Source organism: Xiphophorus couchianus, chromosome 13 (assembly GCF_001444195.1).
Source record: "Xiphophorus couchianus chromosome 13, X_couchianus-1.0, whole genome shotgun sequence".
Taxonomy (NCBI): domain Eukaryota; kingdom Metazoa; phylum Chordata; class Actinopteri; order Cyprinodontiformes; family Poeciliidae; genus Xiphophorus; species Xiphophorus couchianus.
In genome coordinates, this window is record NC_040240.1 from 27,208,554 (window position 1) to 27,220,834 (window position 12,281).

The following is a 12,281-nucleotide window of genomic DNA, read 5'->3' on the forward strand; positions in this document are numbered from 1 at the left end:
ATGTCTGCAGGCAACCAGCTGAGCCGACGCCATTTTTTTGATATATATATATATATATATATATATATATATATATTGGCAGGTCAGAAGTTTTAATTATTGTTGTCAAATGTTATCAAACACGTTTTGAAGGCAAAAAAACTCAGAAATATACAGAGCCAACCACGAGAATCATGACATTGTTTGTCTGTTGTATTACATGTTTTGACCAATCGAGTGCAGTGTTGTTTGCATAAGACAACTGATCACAGTGCTTTCAAAGTTAAATGTGTATTGTTATATGTCTATGTATTTTTAGCTGGTGTTTTGTTAACTGCATTTTTCTTCTGACAGCTTAGTGGTTTCATTGGGAAAAGAGCAGCCTCTGCAGTCTTCCCAGAAATCCTTCTGTTTTAAAAAAGCACAAAAACCTCATCCTGACTGGTTGATCAAGCGATAAACAGGTGAGAACAAGACTACTACTGCAAAGTCTAATCATCAGAGTTTGTAATCTTAAAAAAAAAATTTATTCAAGTGCTTTGCACCACAAACACCATAATATATATCAAGATTTAGTCAACAGAAAAACACACCAACTTACAAAAATAAGAGAAAAAAGAATAAATACTTAAATAAATAAAATAATTATAATAATAAATAAATATGTCTACACATTATTGCCAGGCTGTAGTGAAACAATTAGTTAGCAGCAAAAACACACAACATAAGTGATACAAAAATGGCATATCTTAATAAATAGTTCTGTAGCCTGGATGTCTGAACATATCAGTCATTATTTTTCTAATAGGCCTTTTTGTCACTCACTGGTTGATCTGTACATGTAAAACTTACAAAACAAAAGTTTCTTTTGGTACTATGCAACAGGGTCAGTTCTACTCTACCACCACATGTATGTTCATGTCATAATTTACTGCCCTCTTTAAGCTCTCTTTACAAGGCAAAGACACCAAAATAAGTCTTCCCTGCATCTTCCTCAAGTTTCTCAAGCATCTTCTCTTCCATAACCGTCTTCAGTCTGTCCCCACTCTTTAAGTCGAATACTGCTCCCATATATACTGCAGTGAACCGGCTTCCAGCTGAGTCTGGATCCTTACTGGCTGTACCCTGGCACACGGTACGAACTGAATGCAAGAGGGTCCGATAGGAACTCTCATCATTAGAGCCAAATGATCTGGACCAGCGTTTCACTGTGTGACTCAGGTGGATCATGTGATTGGAAATAAGGTCATCAGCATTGCTGCTGCAGCTTACTCTGAACGACGCCTGGCTGTAAACAAAGTAGAGGCCATTATGAGGAATCAAAATCTCATTGTCTTTTAGTTCTAGACCTCCTTGAGAGTGTGCCTGGTTCACTTTGCTCATCCACTTCACTGACGTATTTATGGCGGGGTCGTGTTCTCCTGTTTAAAACACAGGCATGAAAATGAACATGAATATCAGGTAATTGCACTTATAATACCCTCCTGTAGACAGTGAAAAACTACCAAAGATAAATTTAATTATGGAGATAAAACCATAAAAAAATCCCTTTGTATCATTTATATAAATAAACAAACAGAATTATACATATTGTTTGCCTCTGGTTTTAATGTAGCTATAGACTGCACTTTGCAGTTTGTTCTTACCAGGCTGTGCCCCTGCCCTTGACCTAGATGGGCAGGAGCACACTGAGCAAAACACCGTACAACAAAATAACAACAACCCATATTAATCAAGAATCTAATATTTATTTGGATCATATTATGTCAATGTCATGTGGAGATAATCAAAGCAAATTTAGTCTATGTTTTCCCTGACTGGTATAATGTTGCTGACTGTGCTGGAGGATTGTGTTGATCTGAGACAGACCATAGGAGAGAAGGTTGCTGGTTATGAAGCATGTTATGAAACAAGTAATTTTACTGCTATTTTATTTAATAGACCTTAATACCTGACTGTTTAATCTTCATTGCAACTTTGCTACAGGCTGCTTTAAAGATCAAAAAAAGCTCAGAGGGGTTAACTCTACATAATTTTCTATGTAGGCATCTCTAAGAGATCTAGAATTGTAAGGTTGAGAGAAATTTCTGTTACAGTGTCTTCATTGGTCGACCTAAAAAAATTTTGTCAAAGGTCTATGTACAGTCTAGGGCCCCTATAAATGCTTGAATTGTAACACAGATCGTAGGTCTAAAACTTTAGCATTTGTTTATTGAGAATGACAATGCTATTAATTTTTATTTAATGGTTTTGGCAGAGAAAAAAAACATACATTTAGGAATTAATTAGGAAGTTTACTTTGTCTAACCCTAACCTATGTACAAAAAAATCGTATTGATAGATTGATTGATGTGTTACCATGGCTACAATCTGATGCTATCTTTAATCTTTATGTTTGAGCTCAGTTTGTTCACAAATACATCACAGTAAATAAGGTGGAGCTAGAACTGCTCCGCTGCGCTGTGCATCTCTCTACTGGATGCAAGGGACCTATGGAGATTTCATTCATAAGGCAGTAACTGGGACAGATCATCAGACGAAGCTTTTCTGTTTACTGACTGTTCAGTTTGTAATAAGTGCCACAGAGACTGTTTTGGTTGCCCAAGCTTCATGGATATATTTTTTATGATCTCTCAGCAGCAGTGCAAACTGCGAACCTGCCTGATAGTAACGTTAGATTAAAGTGAAGCAGAGAACTAAAAGGTGCGTCGGATTCGCGGTGATGGTCATGTTACTGTTTCTTTATATCAGGATATCTGATTCTGACCCACAGCAGTGAGACTGACTCAGGCTGCCTGGAGCGAACCGGGCATTTGGTCCAGCACTGGAGCAGAATGATAACATTAAAGTCAGAAGTTTTCTCTGCAGCTGAGCCATCTCTATGTTTAGGGGTGACGAGGATTTTGTCCTGCTATTGTGAGGACAATTATGAAAATAAAGGAAAACTTCAACATCAGACCTACGTTTTAATTTACAAACAAGTGTATGTTGAAAAATATATTCTTGCCCATAATCTGACAGAGGGCACAGTTCCCCTCCCTCATTCTGACCTGGTGTCATAACAACATGGAGGCAGAGGAACTGAGAATCCATTCAGTCATTATTAGACCAATGGCAGCCAGAGTAATTTGTTTAGCTAAATTGCTCTGTTTAGCTAAATACTATTGTCCAGATTAAAAATGTAATAAAAATAAATACATTATTGAAAAGAAAACAAAAAATAAAACAAAACAAAAACCCCCCCAAATAGCACTTAGGGCATCAAGGGTAAAAGCAGCATGGGATCAAGCCTCCTCCAGCCCCCCTGACCACCCCCCCCCCAGCCCCACCCCCCCACACACACACCTGTAGGTGCCTGGTCCTTACCTTCTAGATGAATGGCTGCTCTCCTGTTTGAAATTTGTCTTAAGGCGTGATGAAAAGCTGTAAAATCAAAGGAAAAAATGTCAACCCTCTTCTGGATGCAAAATAGCATTTTTCTGGGACATTATCCCTTTAAGGAACAAATCTCTACGTAACAAAATAATACATAAAAGTTCAGGTATATAATATTTACTTGTAAAACATAGATTAGACAATAGATGCTGTTGTTAACTTCAACTTCATAAAAGTTCAATGTGTTAAAGAATTAAGGAGAACTACCCACCAGAGCTTCCCTCGTCTGATCCTTCACTCTGTGTCAGAAGACAGAGAAAGAGACACTGTTAGCTTTGGTGGGATCAGATGATGTAGTAACTATTTGATGCAGGCCTCTGACCCTTTTTGAAGACAACACTCACCTTGACACGAGCATTAGAGAAGAGGAAAACAGCACCACCAGTAGCAAGGCAGAGAGTGAAAGCCATCAGGGCCAAGGTAAGTCTGGACACTTGAAATGTTTTGACTCTCGTGGATGTCTGAGTCTGATCACTTGTCCCTGTGCTGGCATCTGCATCCAGTAACACCTTGAATTCACTCTCCATTGTTCTGAGTAAGTTATTGCTTTCAGTCCAAGTCAAACTGTAAATGTATGCTAACAGGACTCCTCTTCTTCTACTTACCTGATATTGTGAGACTCTCTTTTAAAAGCTGTTGTTGGTGGAAACTCCAGTGATGTCACTCATCGTGAATAAGTGGAGAGCTGATAAGGAAGAGACCCAGAACCTGGGAGGCTCATGTGGACCAGAACACGCCTACACAAACCTCTGACTGAGTTATACCTAAACCACACACACAGACCTGTGTCGCAACCATTTTACACCACAAAACAGACACACACAATTAGCAGAATCTAACACTTACTCTTTCTCGAGCACACACACACACACGCACACACGCACACCGTCATCAACAGGTGTTTAAAAACATCACAAAAACTTCGTGTCTGCATAAATTCTATCACAGTAGTAAAAATGAACTCTTTCTGATGTTCTACTCAGAGAGAGAAATATGTCACTTCCCCAAAGTTTAAAATAGACAGACCTCAATGTAAAACTGTGACTCATCTAGAGCCTTCCTTTAATTCAGAGACCTGAAACACTCCTCCAGATAATACAACAACATTTTAGTTACCACTATTTATCATATGGATATTGAGAAAAAAAACCTCAGCATTTCAATTTGTATAATATGTACTGTATACAGTATACAAGTTGTGTGTGTGTATGTGTGAAGGGGGTTTCCCCCTTCACACATACACAGTGAACAAGTACTTTCTATAGTAGGAAATACTTTTATCTATTGTAGGAAATACTTTTATCTATTGTAGGAAGCACTTGTTCCCCGTGTGTGAAGGGGGAAACACCCTGAGAACGGTTGTATAGAAACTCAGTGAGGTCAGTGCTACATGAAGTCTCAGGTACTTGTGATCACAGAACAATTTAAGTTTAATTTGTGCTTAATGTTGTCGCTTGTATTCCATCTGAATCACATTGAAATGGCACGAAATAACTATAATATTATCAATCAAAATATTTTTCATAATTGACCAAAAAAGTTCTCAAATGTATCATGATTCTCCTCAGCATATTGAGGGATCAGAGCAGCTTTAAGAAAAGGGATATTACATTTGAAGTAACAGTTCATCTGTCCACCTGTGACTTTCAACAAAAGTGTAAAGTTGTGCTTCATTTTATGATTATTTATTTTTCTTTATTTACCATAAAGTACAAATATTTTGTGAGGTGAGCAATTTGATTTTAATGTGTAACAGGCAAACACTGAATAAAATTACTACATTGTGAAAGGTTAACTTAAGGGTACAGGCTAAAGTTTCTCAATTATGAGCAAAACTTAGTTCTTATCATTGGTCTGGTCAGCTGTGGAGTTTAAATATTTGACAGAAAACGTCATGAGTCTATCATAATCAGGTGAGTATGAATCTTTCATATTCACAGGAGTGAGTGTTTTGGAAGGTAGGACCAATCATTTTCTGCATTTATGGTCCAATGTCTGTGCTTTTTTAAATATATAAATCCATTTATGGAGACATTATAAGATAAAATGTTTAAATCAATCAATCAATAAAATTTTATTTATATAGACATTTCAGCAGCAAGGCATTTCAAAGTGCTTTACATCATATCAAACACAGAAGCACAATGTAACAGAATCAACAATCAAAACACAACATTAAGTCAGATTCCAGCAATAAATTTGTAATTGACTGCATTTCAAATACAATCCTATACAGGTGGGTTTTTAGTTGAGTTTGCATGCATAGAAGGTTTACCTGTTACACTCCTACTGTGTTATATGGAACAAAATACCTATTGCTATTTTTATTCCCACTCACGCTCACAATCACACAGTTTAAAACGATGTAGACAGCATTTTAATGCTGTCTGCATGAAGAATAAGAATTTGAAGAATAAGAATTTGTATTTTGCTGATCTTTTTATTATCACTGGCAATTGTCAAGACTTTGATCAATTTGATAATTGATAATTGATCATTTCATAATTGATAATTGATCAATTTGATCAATCACGAGGCCTGCCTCTGTCCTGACATATTTAACTTAATATGTCAAGATCTAAAGAAGAGACAGTTGTCACTCACAGGTTCTCTGGTCAGCTTCATGTCTACACGTCAAAGTCACCTTCAGTAAAACATGGAATACCAAACTGTTAACTGACAGGGACTGCATGGCTCTCAAAACAGAGTTAGAATAAAATAAATACATGGATAAAAGTAACAGACATTGGAAATAGTTCTAGTAAAACACATTACATCCATGACAACTGTCTGCAGAACGAATGCAAATCTTACTGACTACAGGGTGAACTGTTATTCTACAGCCATACTTCAGTCAGTATTTTAGACAATTTACTCTTAGTGGATATGATAATAAAATGGTGATTGTTACCAGAAAAGCTACAAAAGCATTGCTGTTAAAGGAAAAATAACATTTTACATGCAACAAAGATTCAGGTGACCATATTATTAAGCTTTCTATTAGTTCATGTGAAAAAAGAAACCAAGAATCAAATGACCTTTCAAAAGTCCCCATCAGAGAACAGAAATTTTACCAAATAACTCAGAACCGCAATAAAACAGCTGATGACTGCTTGCACAACTTTAAAAGTTTAGGCACAATGAGCTGTGCAAATATGATTGCACAATCCAGAGATTTACATCTGTCATTTTATAATGCAGGGCTCACAGCAGGAACAGTGATACACAGAAAGGTCATAAAAAAATATATCGGGAAGAAATTGGTCAGGACGGACAGATTTCTGATATGCACCAGTAGCTGTAACACTAAAAAGTCAAAAGAGAGTCCAAGAAACATGGTTTACAAAACGTGACCAGGCACATACATGGTAGACTGTTCTCAGTTCATAAGTAACACACACATATTATGTTCATGTTGTAACATAGGGTATCTAAAGTATTCAGATCCCTTTAAGTTTTCACTTTTTGTTTCACTGCAGCCATTTGCTAAAATCAAATAAGTTCATATTATTTCTCATGAATGTACACTCAGCATCCCATCTTGACAGAAAAAACAGAAATGTAAAAAGTTTTGAAAATGTATTTAAAAAGAAAAACTGAAATATCACATGGTCATGAATTTTTAGACCCTTTGCTGTGACACTTAAATTTAATTCGCATGCTGTCCATTTCTTCTGACCCTCCTTGAGATGGTTCTACCATAGCTGGAGTCCAATGAAGAAGCTGTGTTTAATTTAACTGATTGGACTTGATTAGGAAAGGCACACACCTGTCTATATATAAACTCAGCTCACAGGTCATGTCAGAGCAAGTAAGAATCATGAGGTGGAAGGCCAAGGAGCTCAGAGACAGAATTGTGGCAAGGCACAGATCAGGCCAAGGTTACAAAATAATTTCTGCAGCAGTCAAGGTTCATAAGATCACAGTGGCCTCCATAGTCCTTAAATGGAAGGAAGTTTGGGGCAACCAGAACTCATCCTAGACCTGGCCGCCCAGCAATCATGGGAGAAAAGCCCAAAGGTCACTGCAGCTGAGCTCCAGAGATGGAAATGGGAGAAAGTTTCACAAAGTCAACTATCACTGCAGCCCTCCACCAGTGGGGCTTTATGGCAGAGTGGCCCGACAGAACCTCTCCTCAGTGTAAGACATATGAAATCCTGCATAGTTTGCCAAAAAATACATAAAAGTTTCCCAGACTACGAGAAATAAAATTCTCTGGTCTGACGAGACGAAGATTGAATTTTTTGGTGCTAACTCTAAGTGGTATGTGTGGTTTTCTCCACGCATGTGGTTTTTATGTGTGGAGGAAATCACACATACCAGGCTCAGCACCTGTCCAATACAAACTCAGCAGTGAAACATGGTTGTGGCAGCATTATGCTTTCGGAATGTTTTTCAACTGCAGGGACAGGACGACTGGTTGCAGTTGAAGAAAAGATGAATGCGGCAAAGTACAGAGAGATCCTGGAAGAAAACCTCTTCCAAAGTGCTCAGGACCTCAGATTGGGCCAAAGGGTCACCTTCCAACAAGACAATGACCAGAAGCACACAGCTAAAATAGCAAAGGAATGGCTTTGGAACAACTCTGTGACCATTCTTGACTGGCCCAGCCAGATCCCTGACCTAAATCCAATTAAGCATCTCTGGAGAGACCTGAAAATGGCTCCACCAACGTTCACCATCCAACCTGACAGAACTGGAGAGGATCTCAAAATCCAGGTGTGGAAAATCTTGTTGCATCATTCCCAAGAAAACTCATGGCTGTATCAGCTCAAAGGGAGCTTCTACTCAAGACTGGCCCTCAATACTCAGGGTCAGTATTGACTGAAGGTCAGTACTGACCCTTTGCTCAAATTTGCAAAGTATTGATCCTTGCAAATTTCTACGTTTCTTGTTTTTTCTGTCAAGATGGGATGTTGAGTCTATATTCATGGAAAATAATATGAATATTTTGATTTTAATAAATGTCTGCAATGAAAAAAAGATAAAAAATTTGTTTATTTTTTTCTGAATAAATACATAAAAGAGAAACTGTATCGAACTGTTTTGTAGAACAGTTGCTGTTATTTCATTGTTAAAATTATTCCAAATCTCTACTGTTTAAAACTGATTTTGTGCAGCTTCATGCTGGTTTTAGACGTGGTTGAAATGAGTGAATAAAAAGGGGCGTGGCGTCGGCCGGAGAGGAAGACGCACACTGTCAGATCTGTGCAGCGGGAGATTTAACTTGATTAGATGTTTAAAACAAGTTAAAAAAAATTAAAGAAAAGAGATAAAACAGCAATCAAAGTTTGTCCTAGATTCGCACCCAGGAAACGCCGCCCGGTGCAAGAGGACGCAATCGAGGGGAAAGAAAGACGCTCCTGGTGAGATCAGGACTTTACTTTTCCATTTGGGGATTTTTGGTGGTACCACTCTTTTTTAAAATTTTTTTATTTATTAATTTTTTGGGGGGGCGTGTTGACGTCTTGGATTTTTCATTTCGGATTGGGACTTTGGATTAAAACTGAGAAATACTCCAGGACTTTGTTTTGTTTATTTGAGGATATGAAACGCCTTTGTGGACATTATTCTCTTTAAAAAGAACGGGAAATTTTGGACATTTTATTATTTAGGTGTTTTTGCTGATATATACTGAGTGATTTAAATCTAACCTATAATTATTTTTTGAGGGATTTTTGGTTACTGATGTATTTATCAGAATAACTATTATTATTTCTTAGTGTTGTGATTTGTTTTATAAATCATTGTTGCTAAAAATTAACAAATTTCATATTGAGTGGTTGGATATTTATTTTCTTATCAAATTAAGTGGTGTAACATATTTACCTAATTCCTGTGACAGATCTCCTTTGAGTATAATGTGAGTTCTGCTTTTAATGAAGCTGGATTTTACAGAGTGAAAGAGTGAAAAATTTAAAAAAATCTGAATACTTTCCATACATACTGTACCTCACTGTTATAAATGCTAATTCATTTTAGTTTGGTGATTTTAGTCATAAATGTCCCACTGTAAAATCTTATGATGCACCATCAGCATTGTCAAAAATGTCAAGATAATGCACTAATTCTTTCCTATTGATGAAAAAAAAAAATTTCTTCAAAGAACATCAATGGGTTTATTAAAATGCTGTAAACTGGAATCACACACACTGTCCACATAATCCTAACTGATTTTAAGCTTTAAAATATACAGTATATATTGCTGTGATCCATGCATGAAAGTTACACTAAGATGGAGCTTTTTGAGAAGATGTGTAGGAAGTCCATCAAAATGAATCATAAAACACTGGTATTCCTTTATTGTATGAATTCAAATGTCAGTGTATAATTGAGTAAACATACTTTTCCAGTGATGTGCCCCCCTCCTACTGATGTAAGTAGGAGGGGGGATACCTGAGAGCAACACAGGAAGGATGTGAAAGAGATGTGTTATTTCCAGAATCTGCCCATCTTGTGGTCTCAGTTCACTTTCAAACACAGCTTCTTCCTTATTTTAAATTAGGATTTAAGTTGACTTGATAAAAAATCCCTTTCTGTTGTGCCACATCATGTTGCTTTTTCCTGTTTCTAAAAATGGTACAAGTAAAGTCCCACCATCTTAAAAAAAAGACCTGATACTCTCCCCAGAGTCACACAGGAAATTGCAGCAGATTTTCTCTTCTTCTCATCATCCTCTTCACAAAAACAATTCACAGCTTATCTGCAAATCATCTCAGGACACCTTACATTGACCAAAAAGGGAATCTTTTTGTGAAGAAGATAAAAAGAAGTGAGAATGTCCTGTTACGTCTTGTGTGGCTCTGGGGAGAGGATCAAAATTAAAATCTAAATTCACGCAAACTTCCATTGATCCATTGTCCATCCCCACTTATTTTTGCAACTAATGACTATTTAGAGTGACAATCCATTTTAACAGTTATGTTGTTGAGCACACATGCACATGCAAACGCTATCCAGGAAGACCACAAGCCAGATTCCAACCGAGGACTTTCTTGCTGCAAGGCAACAGTTCTATCAAATGGACAACCATACAGTCCATTAGGTAAACATGTCTTTTAGTATTTGTTGTATACTCCACCTGCACAGTGGGGCTTTCATTAGCCTTGTTGCCTTGCAGGAAGGAGGTCCTGGATTAGAATATTCATGCGCATTTCTCTGAAGAGTTTGTCTGTTGAAACATGCTACTGTTTCTGTTTCACTGTTTAGTATCCTAATCAGTTAGAGTCCTAGCTAGTTAGTTAGTATCCTAACTGATCCTGAAGTCTCTGGTGGCATTTTTGGCAACAAACAAAAACTAATTATTGTGCATTTTTAACCACAGATTGCCACAATTTTGCATTTTGGCAATGAAAAACATTTAAAAATCCTTGTTTGTGCAATCATCTCCAGAGGATAAAAAAAGTCCATAGAACAGAACCTGCCCTCTTTTTCAGTTTGTTGAGATTTTTGAAGTTACTGGCTCTAATGACCCAACAGATAATGGCATAAGATATTCCTCTTTCCACCACAAATTAAAGACAATTTGCAGCATCTTATTATAAACACTGAAGGATTGAAGCTCCCATAAAACATATAATAGATGCTAAAGAATTTTTAGTTACTGGATGGTAAGTTGGTGGACTGGCTGAATTTGTTTATTGTTTGTTTTTTTTACTTTTGGCGTACAACTATATCTATGTTTGTTACGGCCCTGGGCCTTATGGGCTGGTTTACAGGTGTCTTGTTGTCTGTCTTTGTTCTCCTCCCCTTTACAGATGCTGCTGATTTGTTAATTTGGTTATTTCCTAGTGTGGAGGTACGGCGGGTAGAGCTTCCCTATCCCCTTTCTCTTCATCGGCTCGGAGCATTCCATGGTTTCGAGGGGGTGACGGCCTGCTGGTCACCTTTATTGTGCCACTGGTTTTTAAAAGCATAGCAACCCAGAGCTACGCCTCCCGAAGACTAGGGATGAGTTTGTAAGCTTCTTCGCTAGGCAGTTAGCGGGGACACACTGTGGATGGTCGCTTTTGAAGTTTTTATTGTGCATTGAATTGTCACTTGTTTGCTGTTATAAACCATGGATCAGGTTGAGGTTTTAATGGTTAAAACATCTTGGATATGTGTGCTAGCAGCAGTTAAGATCTTGCCTTGAGTGTCACATGGAAATGTGATTGGCACTTTTAGAAATTTTAAATTTGTTTGAGGTTGGTGTGTTGAAGCTTTGTCTAAATTCGTCTCCCCCTTTAATGGCGAGTGTTACTGTATTGTCCGGTGGGCAGTAAATGGACTTGTTCGAGCTTCAAGTTCAGTGGAAGGAAGAAGTGTGTTTTGTTCCTGGTTGTGAAATGACCATTCTGGTGGAGAAGTTGGCCCACGTTTTTGTTGGAATCCCATGAGAGTATGGTGCTGGACCATGCTGGGGTTGTTGTGGTTGTTGTGTTGTTGCTGGGGTTGTCCATGTTTTGTTGGTCATTATGTGATGAGGAGAATCCTGGAGAAACTTTGTAAAGCAGTGATGTGTTGGTGGCTGAGAGACAGCAGTAAATTCAAGTATGGTGCTGGACCATGCTGAGGGTGATTGTGTTGTGGGTATCGATCTCCATATTGTGTTGGTCACTTGCTTGTGTAGCAACGTTTTGTGGTAGTGGACCACTTGTTGCTGTGACCTTTTGTGTCGGGTAACACCAGTTCAAATCTGGTTGGATTGCTGGTTATTGCTTTGGCGAGTGGTAATTGGGTGTATCCATTTTGATTTGGCTGTGAACCTGTGGTAGGTAACTTGGGTGTCAGGTCTGTGTTCGTAAGTGGGTTTTCTCCTCTTAAGGTACCTTGAGGGTGTTGAAGCAGTCCTGTTTCAGCTGCTGTACCATTCTCTGCCAGTCTTC

General features: G+C 37.8%; 1 protein-coding gene across 2 annotated transcripts; it reads right to left on the reverse strand.

The window, feature by feature from the left end:
• Positions 1–492: 492 nt before the first annotated feature.
• On the reverse strand, positions 493–4,190 carry tnfa (tumor necrosis factor a (TNF superfamily, member 2)). Of its 2 annotated transcripts, XM_028036920.1 has the most exons (5): positions 4,020–4,189; positions 3,759–3,907; positions 3,626–3,653; positions 3,346–3,402; positions 493–1,400 (listed from the first exon to the last, which is right to left on the reverse strand). In XM_028036920.1, exons 2-5 carry the CDS (start codon positions 3,822–3,824, stop codon positions 931–933), a joined length of 621 nt encoding a protein of 206 aa, XP_027892721.1. In that variant the 5' UTR covers positions 3,825–3,907; positions 4,020–4,189; the 3' UTR covers positions 493–930. The 2 variants fall into 2 exon arrangements, with proteins under 2 accessions (XP_027892721.1, XP_027892720.1); XM_028036919.1 differs by having other exon boundaries at positions 3,759–4,190.
• Between the last annotated feature and the right edge of the window lie 8,091 nt (positions 4,191–12,281).